Source organism: Colletotrichum tamarilloi (genome assembly GCF_030869305.1).
Source record: "Colletotrichum tamarilloi strain Tom-12 chromosome Unknown Scaffold_102.1, whole genome shotgun sequence".
Classification (NCBI taxonomy): domain Eukaryota; kingdom Fungi; phylum Ascomycota; class Sordariomycetes; order Glomerellales; family Glomerellaceae; genus Colletotrichum; species Colletotrichum tamarilloi.
Genome location: NW_026849485.1, coordinates 59,944 through 80,040, shown reverse-complemented (window position 1 = coordinate 80,040; position 20,097 = coordinate 59,944). Strand labels below are relative to the sequence as shown.

General features: G+C 54.9%; 6 protein-coding genes across 6 annotated transcripts; 4 read left to right on the top strand and 2 right to left on the bottom strand.

The window, feature by feature from the left end:
* Nucleotides 1-781: 781 nt before the first annotated feature.
* CTAM01_13710 (uncharacterized protein) lies at nt 782-901 on the top strand (the record flags this gene model as incomplete). Its single annotated transcript, XM_060529712.1, has 1 exon — nt 782-901. One exon carries the CDS (start codon nt 782-784, stop codon nt 899-901), a length of 120 nt encoding a protein of 39 aa, XP_060375723.1.
* Nucleotides 902-3,202: 2,301 nt separating this feature from the next.
* On the top strand, nt 3,203-3,529 carry CTAM01_13709 (uncharacterized protein; the record flags this gene model as incomplete). The annotated part of the gene is made up of 1 exon (XM_060529711.1): nt 3,203-3,529. One exon carries the CDS (start codon nt 3,203-3,205, stop codon nt 3,527-3,529), a length of 327 nt encoding a protein of 108 aa, XP_060375722.1.
* Nucleotides 3,530-5,992: 2,463 nt separating this feature from the next.
* On the bottom strand, nt 5,993-6,487 carry CTAM01_13708 (uncharacterized protein; the record flags this gene model as incomplete). The annotated part of the gene is made up of 2 exons (XM_060529710.1): nt 5,993-6,407; nt 6,471-6,487. The coding sequence occupies 2 exons, from the start codon at nt 6,485-6,487 to the stop codon at nt 5,993-5,995; spliced, it is 432 nt and encodes a 143-aa protein (XP_060375721.1).
* Nucleotides 6,488-8,207: 1,720 nt separating this feature from the next.
* Nucleotides 8,208-13,025, top strand: CTAM01_13707 (uncharacterized protein; the record flags this gene model as incomplete). The annotated part of the gene is made up of 2 exons (XM_060529709.1): nt 8,208-12,791; nt 12,843-13,025. The coding sequence occupies 2 exons, from the start codon at nt 8,208-8,210 to the stop codon at nt 13,023-13,025; spliced, it is 4,767 nt and encodes a 1,588-aa protein (XP_060375720.1).
* A 2,220-nt stretch (nt 13,026-15,245) lies between these two features.
* Nucleotides 15,246-18,011, top strand: CTAM01_13706 (WD repeat domain-containing protein; the record flags this gene model as incomplete). The annotated part of the gene is made up of 4 exons (XM_060529708.1): nt 15,246-15,381; nt 15,445-15,720; nt 15,784-17,700; nt 17,752-18,011. 4 exons carry the CDS (start codon nt 15,246-15,248, stop codon nt 18,009-18,011), a joined length of 2,589 nt encoding a protein of 862 aa, XP_060375719.1.
* Nucleotides 18,012-18,688: 677 nt separating this feature from the next.
* Nucleotides 18,689-19,957, bottom strand: CTAM01_13705 (DNA repair protein; the record flags this gene model as incomplete). The annotated part of the gene is made up of 2 exons (XM_060529707.1): nt 18,689-19,792; nt 19,868-19,957. 2 exons carry the CDS (start codon nt 19,955-19,957, stop codon nt 18,689-18,691), a joined length of 1,194 nt encoding a protein of 397 aa, XP_060375718.1.
* Nucleotides 19,958-20,097: the final 140 nt, after the last annotated feature.

The following is a 20,097-nucleotide window of genomic DNA, read 5'->3' as shown; positions in this document are numbered from 1 at the left end:
GACCACGAACGAAAATGTAAGAAAAGGAAATGTACCTAGGCGAATTCGTTTACAGTGTAAGCGAATGCCGAGTTGGAGGGGACCGGGCCATCGCCGTTTGGCCGAAACGGCAAGAGAGCACCTGACTATGGGAACTGTGATCCTACCTTATCGGAGCTGCCAACGTCACAATGGAACCTCCCCAAATCCCCCCCCCCCCCCTTCCCGGGCCATAGACCCATTCAGATAGAAGGTGCCCCTGTCTACTACTTCCCAATTTTCAATGTAGCTCCTGCCCGTGGGCACACATCCAGATTCTGGGCGGTTCCTCCCATGATGCCCCAAATCACCAATTTCTCGGTCGCGGGACCGAGATATCGATGACGGGGCGATTTAGTACATACTAGGTACTGCGTACACAGCGAATGAAGCAAGCCCCGGGCCAAGTCACTCATGGAAGTGTCGCGTGCCCATTGACGATTACCAACACCCACTGATTCCCATCAGACATTCTCAGGCAGTCATCCTTCATCCGATGTCGATTCCCCCGAAATCTGCATATTTGCCTTCGAGGCTTCAAACAATTGAAAGCAGCCAAGGTCATCCCATCCACTGCTGCGCCCGACGGTCAGTGGCCACGGACACACATGGCCTACCTTACTTTACCTTAATTGGCATCGGATCAAACAACTTGGGACAAAACTGAGCGCCGTACTCCGTATCTAAGGTGCTACCTGCGGACCCGTAGGTACTGTACATACCCAGGCACACACGGCACGACCCCATTTCCTACCCGCGCACCATGGCTTACATGGGCAGATTGGCGCGGCTTTGGTTCCTTGAGAGTCTCACTGTCAACTTCTCGTGTCTCAACGCGCCCGCCCCCTTGGCGCCATTCAGCTTCCCCCTCCCCGTCCAATGACGTGAGGCCGCTCCGTCGGGGCTTCACCTTGGCCGTCACTGGGCCTTTTGGCCATATGCGCGCCGGCAACACAGTGAATCCCGTTCCGCTACTTGGCATACAGGATTCGACCAGACCGTACTCCGTATCGCGTACGTACGGGATACTATGGGAACAACCACTGCGGTTTTCGATCAGAATTCAAGGCTCAAGACTACAGCCGAAGATCCAACAAACCAACAGCCTCATTCAGCGCTCAACGACTTGCAGTCAGCATTTATTTTTAATTCGACACCCCTCGCCCCGGCTGCCAGGCGCATATCCAGGATCAATCCGCTCCGCGTATGGCGATCAGCGGCTCTGCCTCAGCGCAACGTCTGTTATGGAGTATAAACGTCCCAAACTGACACGAATGGCACCGAAAGACACGATGAACGACTCGAGTCGTCCGTCCGAACCCACCAGGTCGATCAAACGATATCCAACCAGATTGTGCACAGAGGCCAGTGGCATGGCTGAAAATTGAAGTATTCAGGGCCCAAAGAGAGACCCCTTTCCCCTTCCAGAAGAGAAACGTCCCGGCACCAGCAACCTCACCTTTCCATTTTTACCGTTCCGCTCTGACAGACAGACTCACGCCCTCAACTCGCACGTCTTCTTTCAGTCCTCACGCCTCTCAGTCTCGGCTGGTCAACTATCCTCAGACCTCAGTGTGCTCCAATTGGCACTTGGCGCCGGTGGCCCCACAGCGACGCGTGGCCCTGCAAGATACCCCTGCCACTTCTCCCTTTTGGCGACAACGGCTGTCTGCAACTTTTGTTCCCAGTCGAACCAGGTGCCGCTGTTCCTTTTTCTTTTTCTGCCCATTGATTATTCTTTTTAGATGCATAATTCAGCACCAGGACTACCTTACGAATCTACAGATATCATCCTCCATACAGCTGGCATGGTACTGTACGCCGTGGCGCATGCTTCCGCTGTTTGGGGCTCAATCACTTCCGCTCCGCCCATCGTCCGTTTCCCTCCCCGCCCTCGCTGGTCCGATGTCGTTGCTGGTTGGACCCAGAGCTGTGTTACCAACGGTGACCGACCCTTTCTCTTCTGACGGCTCACGGCACGTTCAAGGAGTTGTCGCTAGTCAACACAAGTTTGGCGGCTAGCAACAGAAGCTTTCGTGGCCCCCGGTTTCAGGTTTCTCCTGTCAACTATGGCAACTCGTCACTGGCCGCGTGGTTGGCGTCGACAACCGGCATCCTGTGCCGAGGGCGACAACAACTTGCAGTCGGGAGACAGCTGTGGCTTTCAGCCTGGGAAGCATCGCTCAGAACTTAGACCAGGTAGCAGGAAGGGAGGCGGCAATCATGGTGAAATGAGGAAGCAATCCGATGTCCGCACTCGTGTCTGCACTCAATTGTGGCTGCATGCCTCGGCGCCGAACCGGCCAAACAAGACCAACAACACACCACGACCAAACACACTACAGTCTTGGTACGGATTACCATGCTCATCCTTATACGAAATCAGATTGCAGATAGCGATGCAGTGATGCTTTGGTACAGTCCCTCTCTCCTCGGCGTCAGCAAGATGACCCTGTCACTCTCCAGAATCCAGACAAGAAAAGGCTGGGGATCTCGCAAAGCGTTATGGTTGGTGGTGGGAGAATTGGCGTTGTCTTGGCCGTTTGCCGGTGCTCCCGACTGAACACACGCCCTCGAATTGTCTCAGTCTTCCAACCGTCGGGCGAAGAGAAGGAATGCCTGAATCAAACTGACGGAATCCTTCGAGACGTTCTCGCCCATATTGTTACTATTCCCGCCGCGACTGGAGAATGCTCTTCATCAACCGTTTATTCCACTCACCAGGACTTTGGACTTGGTCTCAGGCCCCAGGCGCGTCGAGCTACGAATAGATCCTGGAGGCCTGGACATTGTTCAAAGTGGAGAGACTCTGCGTATGCGTGCGAATACGTCTGCGCCTCTATCTTTGCACTCATCGCATCCGCCCCACTGCTCATGCAAGCAAGGTTCGCCTTTAATGCAGATAAGCATCATAGCAAGAGGGCGAGGGTCAGTGAAAGGCTTTTGGCCGGGGTCCATCGTCCAAGGGGCAGCCTGGATTATCATCAACTGACAAAAAAGACTAAAAATTCATTCTCTTCAAACGGGTGGTCGCTCACACGACACACAACCTGGGCAGCAATGGCGAAAAGCTGACGCCAAGCATCCACCCAACCATAGGGCTCACGCCACAACCCGATGCAGTCTTGCACATCACCATGATCGATATTAATTACCCGGTGTTGCCGTTGACGTGTGCGCCGTAATGTGGGCAGGGCTGAGTCCCGGGACTCGTCGGCGGCACCGCCCCCGCGACGAAAGCATCCAGTTCCGCCCCGCTCTACCGGCCTTCCGCGCCTCTTACGGCGACCGCGCAAGCTACTCCGGCCTCCTGATCCATGATGGACCCCGTTTTGCCCGTTCCCAAGACAGCCGGTCCATCGGGCCTCGTTCCCTGACCCGGAAATGTGGTAAACTTTATTCGAGAACTCGTCAGTGCTTCCGGTTCGGGATACCAAACCTCGGGACTGGCGATTATGCTTGTCCAAAGTCTATTCCTGGCCCCCAAAACCCGTACGGATACGGCACATGACGCTGACACCACGCCGCCCGTAATCGACTGCCGGCTTGGCTCTACAACGGTGAATGCCTAGACAAGCTGGATTCATTGAAGTAGTCTTCGGTTACTGGGCAGGCACTGCCACATAGTCAGCCGTTCACGTCAGCGTGAAGCTTGTTTGGTGAAGCCTCGATCGAGGCTCACTGAAGGCGCCATAATTGATGCCGTTAGCACCTCTACTTTCAGTTATAACAGTTGGAAGGCGTTCTTCAGACCTTCGTAGGCCATCGTATGCTGTAGAGAGAGGTTCATCCTCAAGTGATGATTACGTCAAATATTTGCGAGGCTTGGTTGCAAACGGCCAAGTATTCGCACGTGGTTCCCCATGTTGTCTGCTCGGCACTTTCATCCGTGACAAAGGTAGGTGAACGGCAGTTGCCGCTCATCCGTAGACGTAAACCGCGTAGCTCAAGTAAGAATTCCCCAGTCTAGTAGTAGGATCCCCTGCTGGTGTTGAATGAGAAGGCCTGCTGAAATCCCTCAAAACCATAAAAAACATGGATTGTTCTTGCTGCCGTCAACTACCTGGATGAGAAAAAGGCCGATTATGGTATAAGATGTTCATTGTCTTTAGATATGCCGGCCTTGATATGTCCTGCCTGCGACTACAGGAACTTGGAGAGTTCTACAGAGCCTTTCAATTTTTCGCACAACGTGTTGATTCGCACTCAACCTGACCTTACGGCGCAGAAACAGAGGTCCCTGAACGAGTCTAGTTTTCCGTCTTTTGAGGTAACAGGTATCGAAGAGGAATAACAAATAAGCTATTGGATTGTATGCCGCGGGAATCTTCGCGGAATCTGTAACGCACGTTGGGTCCTAAAGAACTTAGAAATACTGAAATGTATCTTTCCATGAAAAATATCGACATAATACGATGGAGAGGTTGATACTAAACTTCAGACATGGTCTTGATCTTGGCCTTGAAAGGATCTTTTCAATATTGATAAGTGTCATTGACTGCACGGAGAGGAAATCCGGTACTGCCTCCAAATTTCCAATGTCAAATTCTCTTACAGATCGTCCTCGCAGACCAGAGATGGCCTTCCTCGATCTTACAAAACACGACGATACCCATTCCAACTTTCTTTTCTATGATATTTCAATGTTAAGAAATATTCAAGAGTGTGTGTTTGTTTCCGAAACTTTTAGCATGATATTGTTCACTGATACACCCGTTCATGTGGGAAAGCGTTTATGCTCTTTTTTCGACCTATAACCTAAACATGACGGTACACTCACGATACTGGATCTTGAATGAGCCATACAGCTGAGGAGACCAAGATACTTCTCGAAACATGGATTACGGGAACTTGCTCTATTGTGTCGTGCCCTGGCTTAAGTATCTGATGACTATGCCTTAGCATGTGCTATCCTCGGAACTCACCTGAGTTCCTAGCTTCAGGAGCCAACTCAATCAGCTTGCCGTACCTACGCTATTCGAGTGGAACAGCCTCTCAATTACGCTGTCCGTGTCCCACGGCGCACTATACTGGCTAATGCAACGCGGATATACCTCGGTCTGACATCTATTTCGCATGTGGTTTTGACTGGATCGACTGACTTCGTTCCAACATCACCGAGGACAAGCAGCAGAATCGTGTATTTAATGTCATTGCCATATGGTTTTACGCTTTTGAAGACATGAAAATACCAATGAGTCTGGGCCAATTTGTTCACAATATCTTTATCACATTGGCGTAAAGATCACCGGATTGTCCAGGATCGGGTAGATACTTCAGGTTCGGTCTCGTGGAGACTCCATTGCAAAACGAGTATAAACGTTATCTCCGTAACATCTTAATATACATCGGTAATTTGAATCAGCTTCTGCTTCCTTGAGCGAATGAATCATGTCTGCTCATTGAACTGACTTTTGCCATCAGAGGGAGTGCTCAATTGCCTCGTCAACAACCCCTGTCCCGTATTTGACATCACTGCAACATGCGCTCCGTTTCCAATCGTCATGCCTACCCCTCAGCAACGAGCACCATTACGACCCGGGTTTCATTGAAGGAGAGAGCTTATCCATGGTACGAGTGGCACTGCATCGTTCACGACAATGACATTGCAACCCTCAGCAGAGAAGTGCAGCTGAACGGACAACGCGAGGGTGAGGCTCGATCGGTATCGTATTGAATACATCTATATACCCAGTGCTTAAAGGCATGACCCTACGGAGCACAAACGTTCTGTTCTATAGGGGGGGAAACAACCCATCGAAAGACTAGTGTCCAATATGTTCGGTGCTCTACTCCACATGGCACCTCACGCACCATGTACAATATAAAAACGCCCTGGAATGCACCTAAAGACCATCGTGGTATCCCGCGTGTCCAACTTCCTGCCTTGTTATCGTGCCGTCTTTTCCCAACCTCGCAAACAGTCGTTACTCGTGAACACTCATTCCCTCACACAGTCTGTCGGCGACATGGCCTACAAGCGGATGTTGATGTCTAGGCAGTCAACCCGCCATTCCCTCCGGCCCAGCAGACTACGCAACCACTCGATGCCCAACCCCGTCCACTCCTGTCTCTGCCGCGCGAGTTCTTCTGCCGCGGCTCCGGCAAGGGCGCTGGCTGTGGAGTTGATGACTTCCACCACGGAGGCGTTGAAGCTGGTGTTCGGATCGAGCTCGGGGAGCGGAAGAGAAGAGGGCGGGCGGGGTTGGAACCAGTTACTGCTAAAGTCGAAAAAGCAGCGGTCGGACCAGTTGCACGAGGTGAGGAAGAGGATCAACAGCAGAAAGCTGCAGTAGACGCAGGGCCTGTTGAGGAAATAGGTGCAGATGAAGAAGAGGAAGATGAAGGCCGGCGAGGCGTTAGTTGGGATGAAGAGGAGGGGGAGCCAGCTGTGAGGGAGTTGTCAGCAGAGATAACCACAATAGGTCGGGGTATTGCTTCGCGATGCTCACCTCCTTAAACAGAACATGGTGACGGGTGTGCGAGAGGGCCGTGACGTAGATGAGGGCGACGTGGGATCCCTGAAAGGTTGCTGGCGTCGGTAGGGGAGGGGGTTTCCCCAGGCTGAGTGCTTCCTTCAACAGGATATCGAATTAGAAGACGTTGCCACGCTTCGACAGTACAGATGCTGGTTCAACCGATTCGCGAACGGCGCAGGGTTAGAGCGCAGCGAGGTCTTGTGTGTCTGGGATGTCTGTGTAATCGCAAACAACTTGGAGGTTTTCGGTTGGGTCAAAGTATGCGAACACTGCACACGAGTCGGCAAGGGGCCCAATGCGAGGAATGATCTTGTGGTTCGTTGTGAGATCTGGGAGCAGCAAGAAATCGTCAAGTTGATACAGTCTGACAATGTCATGGAATGCAAGGCGAGGCGTCGAAGACGTTTACTGGTTGCGTGCAGATCTGTTGCAGGCGACAGCCTCTCTTTCTCTCTGTCAGGCTGTCTCAGACTCTGGGGTCTCAAAACAGGCATTTGGGGATCTTGCTTACGTCAGGAAATTGAATATGCTGTGTAAGGTACGCGGTACTCCGTAAGGTATGCACGAACCCGATTCTGCAAGCAGCTTGATTGCTGGGGAAGGTACGGAGTAGATGCTGGATGATTAGGTAATGAACCAAAATTGGTACGTGTGGGAGCAGTGTGGGCGGGGAGGAAAGACCACCAGTGGCACGTCCCCACGTCGTCCGCCACGTAGCGCACAGACCAGCTGCATCCTGCCGGTCTGCCCAAGCACCCGTTGCACCCAAGCAAGCACCCATGGCCGCCAGCAGCAGCAGCGACAGCAACAGCAGCACCCAAGCTCTTCTTCAGTTCTCCATCCCAAGCCGGCGAAGAAATATACTTCCGTTACCTAAGCTTCCATTCCCTGCCCAGGAACAGGAACCTCTCACCTCCAAATCGCCTCAAACAGCACCAGCGCTAGCACTACATGCACTACGTAGTAAGGCACCGCCGAATGAAGGACCCCAAGACACGCCCGGGCCCAAAGCTGCACTAAATCGAGTGGTCGCTGGCAAATCGCACCTTGGCTTCCCGCACCGCCTCAGACACCTCCAGTCCAGGCTTGTCTTAGCACTTTAGGTACCACTCCACTGTACATACCTACCTGACCTTCCAGGGCACGCGCTTCTACATACCACCTTACCTCCAGTATACCTTAGTACCTTAAGGTCCACCCATACCTATCCGTACAGGGCAGCTGCAAAGACGCGCCGGCCCTTTGTTGCTTCCGTCCAGACACCTGGGGAAAGCACGGAAAGTGCTACTTCGGACAGGTGCAGTCGAGAGGTCGTTCCTTCCTCTCAAAATTCAACCACGTCACCCCCCTGCCCCTGCCCCTTGCTCTGTTGCTCGCGCTACAGGGTTGTGCCACCTTTAGGTTGGGCTCTCAGGAATTCCAGCGCCGCCAGCCTCTCCCATCCTTCCATTCTCCGTCCCAAAATTTATTTTCGATATCCCATACCTTCACCTAACCTCACCTTACCTTACCTTTTTTTTCCCCTTCCCTCCTCCTCCTCCTCCCTCAAAAACCCTCAATTCGCAAGAAAATCATCACACTGTCGTGTAACGACGGAAGGGTCTGCTCGTCAATTGTCCTTCATTTCCCTCGTCGGACCACGTCCCTTGCCACTCTCTGCATCTCTTCTTACCTCCTCCCCCAAACTTCCTCACATCAACGGGCGCCATCATGGTGTCTCCCATGCCTCCCGCACCGACACCCCCTGGTGGCAGTATGCCCTCCAACGGCGATCGCAGCAACAATTTGCTGAATTTGCTCAAGTTCAGCGGTGTCGGAAGTGCGTCGGCTGCGCAGGCTCGCCAGGAAGGCTATCAGCAGCAGCAACAGCAGCAGCAACAGTCTCCCCAGCAGCAGCAAGCCCAGCAGCACCACTACCAACAATCACCGCAGCAGCAGCAGCATCACCAGCATCAACAGTTGCAGCATCAGCCCCACCAGTCCCAGCCTCAGCCTCATCAGCAAGGCCGTGACTCGTCCTCGACGATGCCTTCGTCCATTCCGACGCAGATCGTCGCACCCGCCCGCGCCCCGGCCGACCCTACCGGCCTGCTCGCCGCTCTGATGAAAGGAGCTCACGATGGCGAGGAGTCGCGTTCCGAGCCGCCTCAAAACGGCTCCTTCTCGACTTTTGGCGCATCGTCGCCCCCCGACGATACGCGCGCCTATCTCTTGAACTTGCTGAACCGTCCGAAGCCCAGTCAGAATGACTTGCTTCTATCCGAGTCCACCCGTTCCAACCCCCCTCAGGCGGGCGAAAACATCCTTCACAGGGTGCTTGCTGAAGCTGGCCAAGCTCCCAACTTGTCCCACATGGCTTCCAACTCGTTCGAGTACGACCCCAACAGCTACGCTCAATCGAGCGGCAACTATGGCGCCTACTCGTTCCCCTCCACCCAAGATTCGAACCTCCACGTCGCCCAGCACCAGCACCAGAACCAGCAGCAGTATGGCTACAATGCCAACCACAACGGCAGCAGCTTCGACGAGTCTCAAATCACTTCGCCACACAACAGAACTCCCAAGACGGGTTCAATCTCGGGAATTGCCCCAGCTCAGTCGTCTGGCCAGTCACCTGCTGGTCCGGCTTTCCAGATCCTCAAAAAGGCTCACGACTCGCCGAGCTCTCACCATTCCCATCACTCCCATCACGGAAGCGAGTCTAAGCGCATCGTCAACGAGCACCGCAGCCCTTTGGCCAGCCCCGAGCGCCTTCGTCACAGCTTCGGCCACGGTTCTTCTCCTGCAGACAAGCTTGCTAATCCTACGCCTGGCTCCACTGCCTCGTATGCGAGCATCCCTGCCGAGAAGAACAAGGAGACGGTTTCCGAGGCAATCCACGATATTGCCCAGCAAGCCGACTACGAGGCCCAGCAAGCTCTGGCCCGCGCTGAGGAAGAGCAGTCGCGGCCAGAGTACCTGCAGGACCTCGAAGATATGGACACCGCCCGTACCGAGAGGGAGTTCGAGGAGAGCGCCCATCATGCTGCTCAAGCCATCAAGAAGGAGCTCGAACGCGAGGAGAATAGAGACCTCCTCGAAAAGGTTGTCTCCGCCGAGGTGGCTGAGGAGGTTCGCGAGATCATCGAGGAGGCTGCGAGCCATGCCGTCGCCGACAGTTGGGAGAGCGCCGACCAGGACGAGATTGTGGTGATCGAGGAGGAAACTCCCGCTCCCGTAAAGGTCTTCAACTTCCCAATGAAGCCTTGGATCTCAATTGCTCTGCAGGACAGCGCTACCGAGCCTCGACCCCAGTTCAGAGACGATGCCATCATGGACATTGCCCGTCTCAAGAAAGAGTTCGACCAAATTGACCGCAATCTCTACACGGCCACCGAGAACTACATGGCGTACGGCATGTCCAAGGCTGGTGGTCTCCGTGTCATCAGGCAAGACGACGGCAAGGACGCCAAGATCTTCACCGACACCAAGGACCGCATCTTCAATGTTGCCATGTCCGTCACTCCCACTGACCACACCGGCATCCACCGCGAGGCCATCATTGGTACTGGCATCACTGGCACTGTCTACTGGGTTCAGATCAAGAGCGGCGAGAAAGACCACATTGAGGATGCCCACCCCGAGCAGTACGGCTTCGCTTTGCCCCCCATGGCTTCCCACGAAGGTGGCGATGCCCCTGGCGGCGTTCTCAAGACCCGTGCCCGCACGTCCACCATCCACCCCGAGTTCTTCGCCGTTGGCCGCGGCAAGTCCATCAACATCATCTGGCCCACATACATCATGCAGAACAACCTGTTCAAGCCTGGCCACGACCGCGTCGTCGACACGGAGAGATTGGCTAAGCAGTGCTCGTTGAAGATCAACACTGGTAAGGCCGGTAAAGACTTCACGTTCAGTCAGGACGATAGCGTGATAGTGTCTCTTGACAAGTCTGGACGTGTCAAGTTCTGGGACGTCCGTGACCTGACTGCCGCCAAGGAGGGCAGCGATCCTCGTGCGCCCATTCCCGCACACACCTCACTGGAGGTGAAGGAACCTCTCATGACCCTCACCAGCACTCCCGAGGGCGAGAAGGCGTGGCCTACATCTGTTCTCCTGGTCGACAAGCTTCGCCCGTACCAAAAGCGCTGCGCTCTGCGTTATATGATCATTGGAATGAAGCAGAACCACACTCTGCAGCTCTGGGATCTTGCGCTCGGCAAACCTGTTCAAGAGTTCAACCTTCCCCACACCAAGGAGTCTGACGCTGTTTGCAGTGTCATGTACCACCCTCCTACCGGCATGCTGGTGATCGGGCACCCGACCCGCAACTCCATCTACTTTGCGCATCTTTCGGCTCCTAAGTACAACTTGAAGAGCGTTTCGCAGGTGGACTACATCCAGCGCCTGGTTGCCCAGGACACCACCATCCCCGCGCCCGACTCGACTGCCGTTATCAGCGGCGTTCGTGAATACTCGTTTGCAAACCGTGGCATCCTGCGTAGTCTCGACATTCTCTGCAACCCTGCTATGGCTCAAGAAACCGACGAGCCTACTCTGTTTGAACTCTATGCCATGCATTCCAAGGGAGTCGCATGCCTTTTGATCAAGCAGGCTGAGCTCGGTTGGACCAAGGATAACAAGGTCCTGGCACCCGTTGACGCAGTTGACGCTGGTGTTGTTACTATTTCGAAGCTCAAGCCCCCCGCCAGCCAGCCCGCTGAGCCCAACCACCAGAATGCCGAAGGCACCCACCCCTCGGCTCGCAACATTGCCAAGGACTCCCTTCTGCAGACCACACCTTCTCACGATGACAACACTCCCCGTCGCGGTCCCGAGTCTGTCACGCCGGTCAAGATCGCCAAGGCGGAGCCAAAGGAGGAGGAGACGCCAGTCCCTGCTCCCGCCCCTGTCAAGGAGGAAAAGCAGGAGCGCAAGAGCCGCAAGAAGAAGGCAGCCGCAGCAGCCGCAGCGGCGGCCGCTGCTGCCGGCAACGAGCAAACGAACGGCTCGTCCCGTGTTGGTCCTTCCAACAACAATTCCAATTCCAAGGACTCGGGTAAATCTTCCGGCAACAACTCCAACTCGAACTCCATCACCCAAGAGTCTGTCGAATCAGCAATCAGCAGCATGGAGACTCGCCTCCAGAATGGATTCAACAACTTGCTCAACTCATCGTTCAAGACGCTCCACGGCCGCATTGACGAGGGCCTGCGTGCTCGCGAGGCCGACTTCGACGACCGCCAGCTCAAGCTCCTGAACATGGTCTCGGAGGTCCTCAACGAGAACACCCAAAAGGTTCTCGAGGCCCTCATCCAGGAACAGTTCAGCAACGCGGTTATTCCCGCTATTGCTGATGTCGCCGGCAAGGCTGTTTCTGACCAGTTCACCAAGAGCATGAACAACCAAGTCTCGCACTCCGTTCAGAAGGAAATTCACAAGGCCCTTCCTTCCGCGACTCAGCACGCGCTGCAGAATGGCGACTTTGTGAAGGCCATCTCGGATAGAGTCGGAGCCACGGTGGCGGCCAACGTCCAGCAAGAGGTCGTCAACACTTTGACCTCTCGCCTGGCTCCCTCCTTCACCAACATGGCGACCCAGGCTTGCCAGCGAGTGGTCGGTGAACTCCAGAAGCAGCACCGCACTGAGATGGAGACTCTCAACGCCCAGCGCCTCGCCGAGAGCAACAAGGTTGATCAACTTTCTGCCATCGTGACTCGTCTTACTGGCACGATCTCGAGCATGGCGGCGTCCCAGGAGCAATTCCAGAACGAGTTCCTCAAGTTCCAGCAGCAGATGATCCGTGTTCAGGCTCAAGCCCAGCAGCAGCAGCAGCAGCCTCAACAGGTGCCGCATCACCAGCAGGCCCCCTCTTACGCCCCTTCTGTTGTTAGCCAAGTTCCCAGCCAGGTTCCTAGCCACATGCAGAGTCAGGCCTACAGCAACCTGCAGAGTCCTGACAGGGCTTCGCAGCACTCCATGAGCTACAGCGGCCACTCTCAGGCTCTCACGGTGGCCAAGTCCAACAATGAGTACGATGCCGATCTCCAAGCCCGCATTGCTGTCGTCAACCAGCCGATGAAGGAAGGCAGAGCCGAGGAGGCTGTCGTTCGCTGGATGCAATCTGGCCGTGAGCAGGAAGTGTTTGAAAAGTATATGTCCAAGTACAGCCCTGAATTCGTCCGCAACCTGCCGCACCTCGTCCTCTTAACCGTGACTGCCACGGTCAGTCTCAATCTGGAGTCTTACACTCGTGAGAGAATCGCCTGGCTCGAAATGGTTGTGCACAGCCTCCAGGTCTCGCTCGGCGAAATGGTGAGTCATTCTGACTTCTGTCTAAACAATTCGATGCTAACAAGTCTTTAGGATGGTGACGCTCGTGCGGTTACACCAAAGATTATGGGTATGCTGGTGGCCCGCGTCGAGGGTCTCTTCGTTCGCATCAGCAGCACGTCGGGCAACGACCCGGTTCTTAAGAACCTCTCGCAGATTATTGTCAACGCGAAGCGGGTGATTGACGCGTGCCAGGACGAGCAGCAGTATGCCTGAGAAGCAAACAGATGAGGGTAGTTATTTCTCACACCTGGCCCAATGACGACATGACGATATCAAGTACATAAGACATTTCGACACCATACACATTTGCAGGATGGCCTTGCTACAAGGCATGGTTACGATGTTGAGGGGATATGTCCCTCTGAAGACTCGGTGGGCACGATAGCCGACGGTCGATACCTCAGTGCACATATGGCTGCGTTTTCTTTGGCATTTGGAGAATGGGGTCTGTGAATACGTTTTTCAATGGGAGGCGTATTACAGGCATGCGAATGGAGTCGTTTGGGCTCCAATGGGTGGATCTGCGTGTGGATGGCTGACAAGATTCCCAAACCTTTTCTTTTCTCTTTTTTCCTTCCGTTGTAATAAGTGGTACGCTTGGGTGTTGGGACGAACCAGAAAAGGCTTAGGGGCGAGGGCGTTTGGACGACGACCCAGAGTCTATGGTATTCTTGGGGTTGGATGATTCCATTGGGACGTTATCTCGCCGTCTTAAACAGGAATATCAAGGCATGATCTAGCTTGGTACGCTGGTTGTGTGACTGTTTGTGTAGTGCGATGTGAGGCGTATGAGTGTGAGGCTGTTCTACCTCAGGCTTCAGTGGCGCTGTTCGATCATTGTTATGGAACTAACTTTCCAGCACCAGCACATACGACCACACCCATCAGAGAATTCGGGATCCCGTCCGCTCTCCCATAGACAAGCTGATGAGGGCCAGACTAGTAGTTGAGTCGGTGACGATCAGCGAATACCTGGTGTTGTATGTTTTTTTGCTACGTTCTACTGTTCAGTTCCAGGTCCACTTCTGATTGTTTGCCAGGAGGAGGCTGGGCTGGGTGTACAAGGCATTGAATCGCAGCCCAGTTGCACCGCCACATTTGACTCAACTCAACCTCATCGCATAGATATTGAGGATGTGGGAAAAGACACTCGTCCCGATTGTCTCAATGGAAGCATGCGACAGTAAGGTACCAACGTACGCTAGATAGTCGCGAGGTTATCGTCGGACAAGAATGGAAGATTTTATTACATAACCATCGAGATGCAGCAATGTGGCCTGTGCCCCTGAAGAGACGGCAGAACCTTGCAGGTTTGCAGGGCTTGATGCCTGACAGCCTCACACCCTCTTAGGCGCTGTCTGATTGGACAAGTGGCTGGCGGCAAGAGCAGGACACCTGTGCTCACTGCTCGGTCGCTGTTCAGTTTTTGGGGAAAGCTCGAGTCACACAGCACGGTACAATGCCTGCCCTGTGGGACCTGTGGCAGCAGGAGCCAACGCAGTCAAGCCAGGAACGTACCTTGAAGTTTGAACATGGTGAGGAAGGAACCTCAAGGTCAGACTCAGACAGGTGACGGGAAAGAAGCAGCGCTTCAGATACCTCCATTTTTGCAGTGAATAGGTACATGCCTCTCACGGTCTCCCTCCAGGTCTCTGTGCCCGTGCTCTTGGCCCGAATTGAAGTCAAAATCTTTGCGGCCAACTCTATAGCCAAGCTGCTAATTTTCACCCAACCAAGTTATCTAAGGTATTCTTTATTATTGGGGAGATAATTCCTACTTCATCAAGGGCATGCCGCCTTTCAAGTTCCAACCATCCAACACGTAGTTTTTCCGCCCCCTCGACCGGGCCAATTGCGTTTGACAGAGTGTACTTCCCATCCGCTGCGAGGTACATGGACTCTTTCACTCCAAAGTACCTTACCTCAGCAGCACTTCCAGGTACACCCGACCATCCAGAGTATACCGTACAGACAGACAGAGAGACAGACGCCAACGCGACAGCAGCAAAGCTCCAATTGAATTGACCAGGGGTGTGCCAACGCCAACAGCACCAAACACAGCTCCGACCACCGCTTTAGGGGCTTTGGACCTGGATTTGGATTGACAACCACCTTTTTCCCACCTCACGACGACACGACACGACACCACGACCACGACGGCAAAGACCGCTGCGCCAGCTCCTCGACGAGTCGCCGCCGATACCTTTTGACTTTTTTGCTCGTCTGATGTAAGGACGACGCACCATCATCACCTCGAGACGATACCAAGGCGCGCAGACTACTGCGCCCAGCGGGACGATCCGTGAGAAGGAACCCATCCCGACAGCGTAACGACCACCGACGAGACGATTCCCACACCTCGTATCTATCTCCTCCCACATTCGACGGCAGTGCTGAGCTGCCCGTTGGGGACCAGTCCCCCCTTGCGCGCGTATGAGCTGGCAGGTAGTTCCGGGTATGGGGTCGAACGTAGGCAACGGCATGGGCGGGCCTGGAGGGAACGAGATGGGCGGCGCGATGCAGGGCAACGGCGGCAACCAGCCTCATGCGACCGAGTATACACTACAGGGTACGTTGCTTAACGCGACCATTGAGTCTCTTCGTCATTTGTACTGACTGCGATGCTCTTCAGGTGTTATGCGCTTCCTCCAAACCGAATGGCACCGTCACGAGCGGGACAGGAATGCTTGGGAGATTGACCGCCAGGAGATGAAGGCTAGGATAGCTTCCCTCGAAGGCCAGGCAAGAAGGGCCGACGCAACGCAAAAGGCACTTAAGAAATACGTCGCCATTCTCGAGAAGAAGGTTAAAGACCAGGCTGCACAGCTCAAGGGCGGTGCCAAAGCAGGCGAAGATGCTGCAAATGCTGAAAAGGATCGCGCTGCCCTGGTCCAGGAGAAGCTCCGACGTGGGTTTTCAGTCCTCGCTCTACCAAATGACAAACGAAGCATTAGCTAACAGTGTTATGCAGCTTCCTCCAAGAAACCATTCGATGCCCATGGTGGCGAGCTCGACGTCGATAAAGCCGACGATGAATCGCAGCGGGCCGACCTCAAGTCTTTCCTGGATCAGTGCCAGGCCGAGTTTACCTATCTGATGATTACCCCGGCAAATCCTCTACCACCACGAGATTCGCCCCCTCTCCCTATACTCGAGGACCTGCGCGAAGGCGAGCCGTTTGGCGTACCTGGTGGTAAGCCATTCCAGGAGCCGCCCTTCCCCTTTGCCTCATCGTCTCTTGTGCCACAAAACCATGTCCGCGAAGCCAACCGCCCACCTCCCGCCCCGAATCATGCACCCCCGATGCAGCGAAGTCAACCAACGAGTTTCCAAGTCAAACCTGTCGATCAGCAACAGCAACAGCAACTACAGCAGCAGCAGCAGCAGCATCAACAACCACAACAACAGCACCAACAGCAAATGCCACCCCCCGCACAAGAACCTGCACCCCCTGTCATGTATGCCGCCGGCACTGAATGGCCTCAGCCGATGTCGGCAACTGGCCGTATGCTCGACGACAATATGCAACGCCCCAGCCATGCCGTCGAGTCCATCAGTAGCGTAGAGCCAACGGAAGAATCTCAACCTAGTCGCCCTGCCCCTGAGACCGACGGCTGGGACTTCTCCGACGGATCATTTGCCGATTCCAACTCGTCGCAATCTCTACAGCACATCACCAACAGGCCCGATACCGACGCATTCCCCACCGCAGACAATCTTCCAAAGTCGCCCAACCGTGGACCGAGCTCCCATCGCCGCAAAGGATCAATGTCGCGGAGACGCAGCGCAGACCACGAGCTATCATTGAATTCGGCTGCTCAGAAGGCCGAAACGGGCAATTTCAAACTTCGATTCGGCCTGCGAGGCCATCTGGACACCGTACGCACCGTCATCTTCTCTGGTGGTGGCAGCCCCGGTGAACCTGAGATCTGCACAGCAGGCGATGATGGCATGATCAAGCGATTCCACATTCCTCGTGCCGATAACCATGGCCAGACCAATGCTGCGTCAGATCTCGACGTGACAGCTAACTTCTCTCATCGTGGTCACGCTGGAGGCGTGCTCTGTTTGACGTCCTGGTCGCCTTCGCCAAACTTCTCCACCGGTGGTCGCGCCCAAGGTGACGGCTGGATCTTTTCCGGCGGTCAAGATGCTACCATCAGGGTATGGGAACGTGGCAGAGTTGACCCCAAGGCTACCCTCGAGGGCCACACCGACGCTGTATGGGCGTTGTGCGTGCTGCCGACCACATTGGGCGCAGTCTTCGGCCAGAACAGCCAATACGGAAGCCCCGATCGTATCCTGCTCGTCTCTGGCGGCGCTGATGGATCTGTCCGTCTGTGGTCCGTCAGCGCGCCGCCTCAGTTGACCTCACCTCAGCCGGGAACGAACAGAGCTGGTCCGACGGGCAGCAGAGGCCGTGTCCGCGGTAATTCGATGAGTTCTGGAAGTGCCTTCTCCAGCACCCCGCAGCCCAATATGGCATCGAGCTCCCCCTTCAACCACACGCTTGTCCACAACATTAAGAGGCCGGATGGCTCTGACGCCAGCCCTACATGCATCACTTCCCTCAGCCCTAGCGGCGACACGTTCGTCGTCTCTTACTCTGACGCAGCCATTCTCGTCTATGATACCCGGACAGGTGAACAGACTGGCACAATGGACAGCTCCGAGACATACGACGGTTCAATCAACACCAGTGTCAACGCTGTTGTTGCGACAACAGTTGGTTTGGAACAGCCCCAGGGCGGGCTGTCTGAGGAAGATGGCAGTGCCGGCGGTGGACCAACCGGTGGTGGAGGCAGATCCATGGCAGGATCCGGGGTTGAAGGCGTCATTATATCTGGACACGAGGACCGGTTCGTCCGCTTTTTCGATGCTAACAGCGGTAAGTTATGAAAGTCAGATGTGTGCGATGATGTGCTGATTGAACGCTCAGGCCAATGTACCTACAACATGCTGGCCCACCCGGCATCGATTTCGGGCCTATCACTTAGTCCAGACGGCCGCGAGCTTGTCAGCGCAGGCCATGATGCCTCGCTGCGATTCTGGAGTCTCGAGAAGCGATCCTGCACGCAGGAGATTACGAGTCACCGCATCATGCGTGGTGAGGGCGTCTGCTCTGTTGTCTGGAGTCAAGACGGCAAGTGGGTTGTTAGCGGTGGTGGGGATGGCGTGGTGAAGGTATTTGCGCGGTAGACGGCGGAGGTTGTGGTTGAGTGAGGAAGAGACAGGAAAAGAGAGAGAGAGAGAAAATATACAACAGCAGCAGCAGCATAGCGTCCGTTGAAATGGCGTTGTCTTTGGGTCATTACTTGCTACGGGATGGATGTCTGAAAAGATGGTCTGCTCTCCGAGCTGATTGTGTCCGAGCATGGGAGAAGAAGATGATGAAGAGGGTGTTGTGGGACTTTTTTTTTTTTTCCAACTTGTATTTTGGGCATGAAGTATAAGACTCTCGGGGCTTTTGGCTGCAGCAGTGGGCTCGCGAGCCAGATAGGGAAAAGACAGAAAACGAGGGGATGAAATGGAACAGGATAAGGGGGCGTGGACCGGCGCGGCCGATCCGCGTCCTGTTGTAATATTGTACTGGGGCATCATCATTGTTCATCACACGTCGATACCCTTACACTTCACCAACCAGCCCAACCAAACCGACCGACGTCCCCCTTTGCTTGCCTGTCGTTTGGTGGACTCTGGACCATGGTCTCTGTTTCTACGTACATAGCTTCTTCTTTACGGGTGAAGAGAATAGATGATTGTATGATTCTGGGTATTAAGATAAGCTGTTGTTATAAATCATCAAGGCTGCTGCTGTCGCTGCTGTGAATGAAGGAAGGTCTGCTGACCGCGGACAGAATCATGGAATATGAGGCCTAGAACTCCAACTCCTCGACCTCCATGCCACATCCGTTGCACTTCTTCACCGTCATACCCTCCTCATTCTCAACCGCTCGTCCCCAATCGTGAACGTGCTTGCCACCGCCCACCGAGTCTCCAAACTTTCTCGGTCCCGCGCCGGCGGCCGTGGTGGCCTGCTGTCTGCGAATGGCCTCAGTTCTGGTCTTTCGCTTGAGATCGTTAAGCTTATCCCTGAACTTGGCCTCCTTGCGCCTCTTCTTGTCGGCCTCGCGCTTGGCGAACTCGGCGTCGAGCTTCTCGGCGGAGCCCCATTTCGTCGTGAAGGCGTACTCTTCCACCTGCATACGGAGGAACAGCATCATGTCGTGCCAGTGCGACTTGTGCGGGTTCGGTCGCGAGAGGTGGGGGAGGAGATCGGCGTCTTTGAGTTCCTCGTCGGTGAGGAGATAGTCCTCTTTACACTCCGTCTTTGTGAGGAGCGAGTATTTGTCGGGCAGCTTATCTTTGCAGGCGTGGCAGACCTGAATCCCAAAAATCTCGTCCCAGACAAAGTCGATTTCGTACGAGGAGCAGTCGGCGCATTTCTTGCGCATGGTGGAGTCGGCGAGGACGCTGAGGCCGGGCTCAAAGGGTCCCGCTTTCTGCCGGCGGAGTTTCTTGAGGAGCTGGAGGCGCTCCCATTCCTGCGAGGACATGCCTTTTGGTTTCTCTTCCTGGGGCGGGCCGCCCGGTTTCACCTTGGGCACGAGGGCCGTGTTGTGCGGGTCGTCTTCTGCTGTGAGGAAGCCGCCCTTTGTGTCTGTCATGGCGGACATGTTGTAGTCGACGAATTTGGCAAAGTTGCGCGCCGGGCGCGGGGCGGCGTTTGTGTCGCGGGCATCGCGGTTCGTTGACGGGTGCGATTCTGCAGCAGCAGCAGCAGGATTTGACGTTGAGATGGAAGAGTGTGGGCGTTTGCGGGAAATGTCTGTCGCTTGGGAGGCGCCGGCGTTGGTGATGTGGACGTCATTGGTGGCTACGAAGCCCGAGGCGGTTTTGGGAGTCGGGATTGCGCCTGAGGCGGCGAGTTCGGCGTCGCGGCGGTCGCGGATTGCTTTCGCTTTGAGGCGGGATTCTTCCTGCGGTGGGGATTCGTTCGTTTAGTGCTGGGGAGGTCCGAGGAAGACTGAGGATTTGAGGATTCATTGACTCACCATGCGACGGATTGCTGCTGGTGTTGGAGGGGTCCTGGCGGGCAGCGGCGCCGTTGCCGGGTTTGGCGGTGGTGTTGATGGGCGCACCATTGTGAATGTCTGGTTGGAAACAGTTGAGAGTATCTGAAGCGTCGTGGTGGTGTAGAAAGACGGTCGGGTATGGAGGATATAAGTGGGAGACGTGAATCTTCGTGCGCGCGGAGGGGCAACTTTTTGGAGAAAACGATTAT